The sequence below is a fragment of the Emiliania huxleyi genome (genome assembly GCF_000372725.1).
Source record: "Emiliania huxleyi CCMP1516 unplaced genomic scaffold EMIHUscaffold_1142, whole genome shotgun sequence".
NCBI lineage: Eukaryota > Haptophyta > Isochrysidales > Noelaerhabdaceae > Emiliania > Emiliania huxleyi.
In genome coordinates this window covers 1-1237 of record NW_005201538.1, presented here as the reverse complement: position 1 = coordinate 1237, position 1237 = coordinate 1, and the positions used below count along the sequence as shown (strand labels likewise).

At 67.9% G+C, this 1237-nt stretch overlaps 1 protein-coding gene across 1 annotated transcript; it reads left to right on the top strand.

Moving 5' to 3' along the window:
* Positions 1-1201, top strand: EMIHUDRAFT_122142 (hypothetical protein; the record flags this gene model as incomplete). Its single annotated transcript, XM_005791229.1, has 2 exons — positions 1-908; positions 1063-1201. Coding segments are annotated over 2 exons (1047 nt in total), but the record flags the coding sequence as incomplete, so codon positions are not given.
* Between the last annotated feature and the right edge of the window lie 36 nt (positions 1202-1237).

The window sequence follows — 1237 nt, the reverse complement described above, 5'->3', positions numbered from 1 at the left end:
ATGATGCTGTCCGCCCTCAGCACCCTCGCGGCGCCCGCGGAGCACGAGATCTCCTCCCTCCCGGGCTGGGGCGGCCCGCTTCCGAGCCGCATGTACTCTGGCTACATCGACGTGGGCGCTGCCGCCAAGCAGCCCATGCCGATGCACGTCCACTACGTATTTATCGAGAAAGAGGAGCAGCTGGACGCGGGCGCCGATCCCACGATCCTCTGGACCAATGGCGGCCCGGGCGCCTCGTCCATGTTTGGCCTGCTCGCGGAGCTCGGCCCACTCCTCCTCAACGAGAACTCGCTCTCCACCCCAGACTTCAAGAGGACGGGAGTACCCACCCTCTTCTCGAACCCACACGCGTGGACCAGGCTCGGCTCGGTCGTGATGTTTGACTGGCCGCCGCCGGTCGGCTTCTCGTACTGTGCCGATCCGAGCGGCGCAGGAACCTCGTGCGGCGATTGGGACGATGAGCGTATGGCGGCCGTGCAGTACGCAGCGCTCAAGGGCTGGTTCGACCTCTTCCCAGAGCGACGGTCCAAGCCGCTCTTCCTGACGGGCGAGAGCTACGCAGGCATCTACGTCCCGAAGCTCGCCCAGCAGATCCTCGACCACCGCGACCCGGACGTCTACCCGCAGCTGCGCGGCTTTGCGGTCGGCGACGGCTGCCTCGGAACCGAGTCGGGCATCTGCGGCGGGGACAAGCCGTGGTGGAACCTGCTCTTCCTGTACGGGCACGGCCAGATCTCGACCCTCCTCTGGGAGAGCATCCTCCGCGAGTGCGGCGAGCAGCATCTCAAGTTTGGCACCGGCGAGTCGCCCGCCGGATGCAGCGCGGCGCTGGCGCGAGTGGGAGGCGCGGCGAGCTGCGACTTGTCGGACAACCTTCTGCTTCTCGGAACCGTCTCTGGAACCGTCTCGTAGGCGAGGCGGGCGGCTACTTTGCCTACGGCCTGTACGACGACTGCATCTACCAGGAGGGGCTGCGCCGCTCCCGCCGCAGGCTCGTCACATCTCCCCACATCTCCCCACATCTCCCCACATCTCCCCACATCTCCCCACCTCCCGCCGCAGGCTCGGCGTGCGCAGCGACGGCTCGGTCGGCGGCCTCGCGGCGCGGCTCGGCCTCGGAGCGAAAGAGGTTGGCGGCGCTCTCAACGACTATGCCTGCGGCGGCGGGGATGCGCAGAGCGTGTGGACCAACCAGTCGTCTGTGCGCGCCGCCCTGCACGTGCCCCTCAACTCGTTC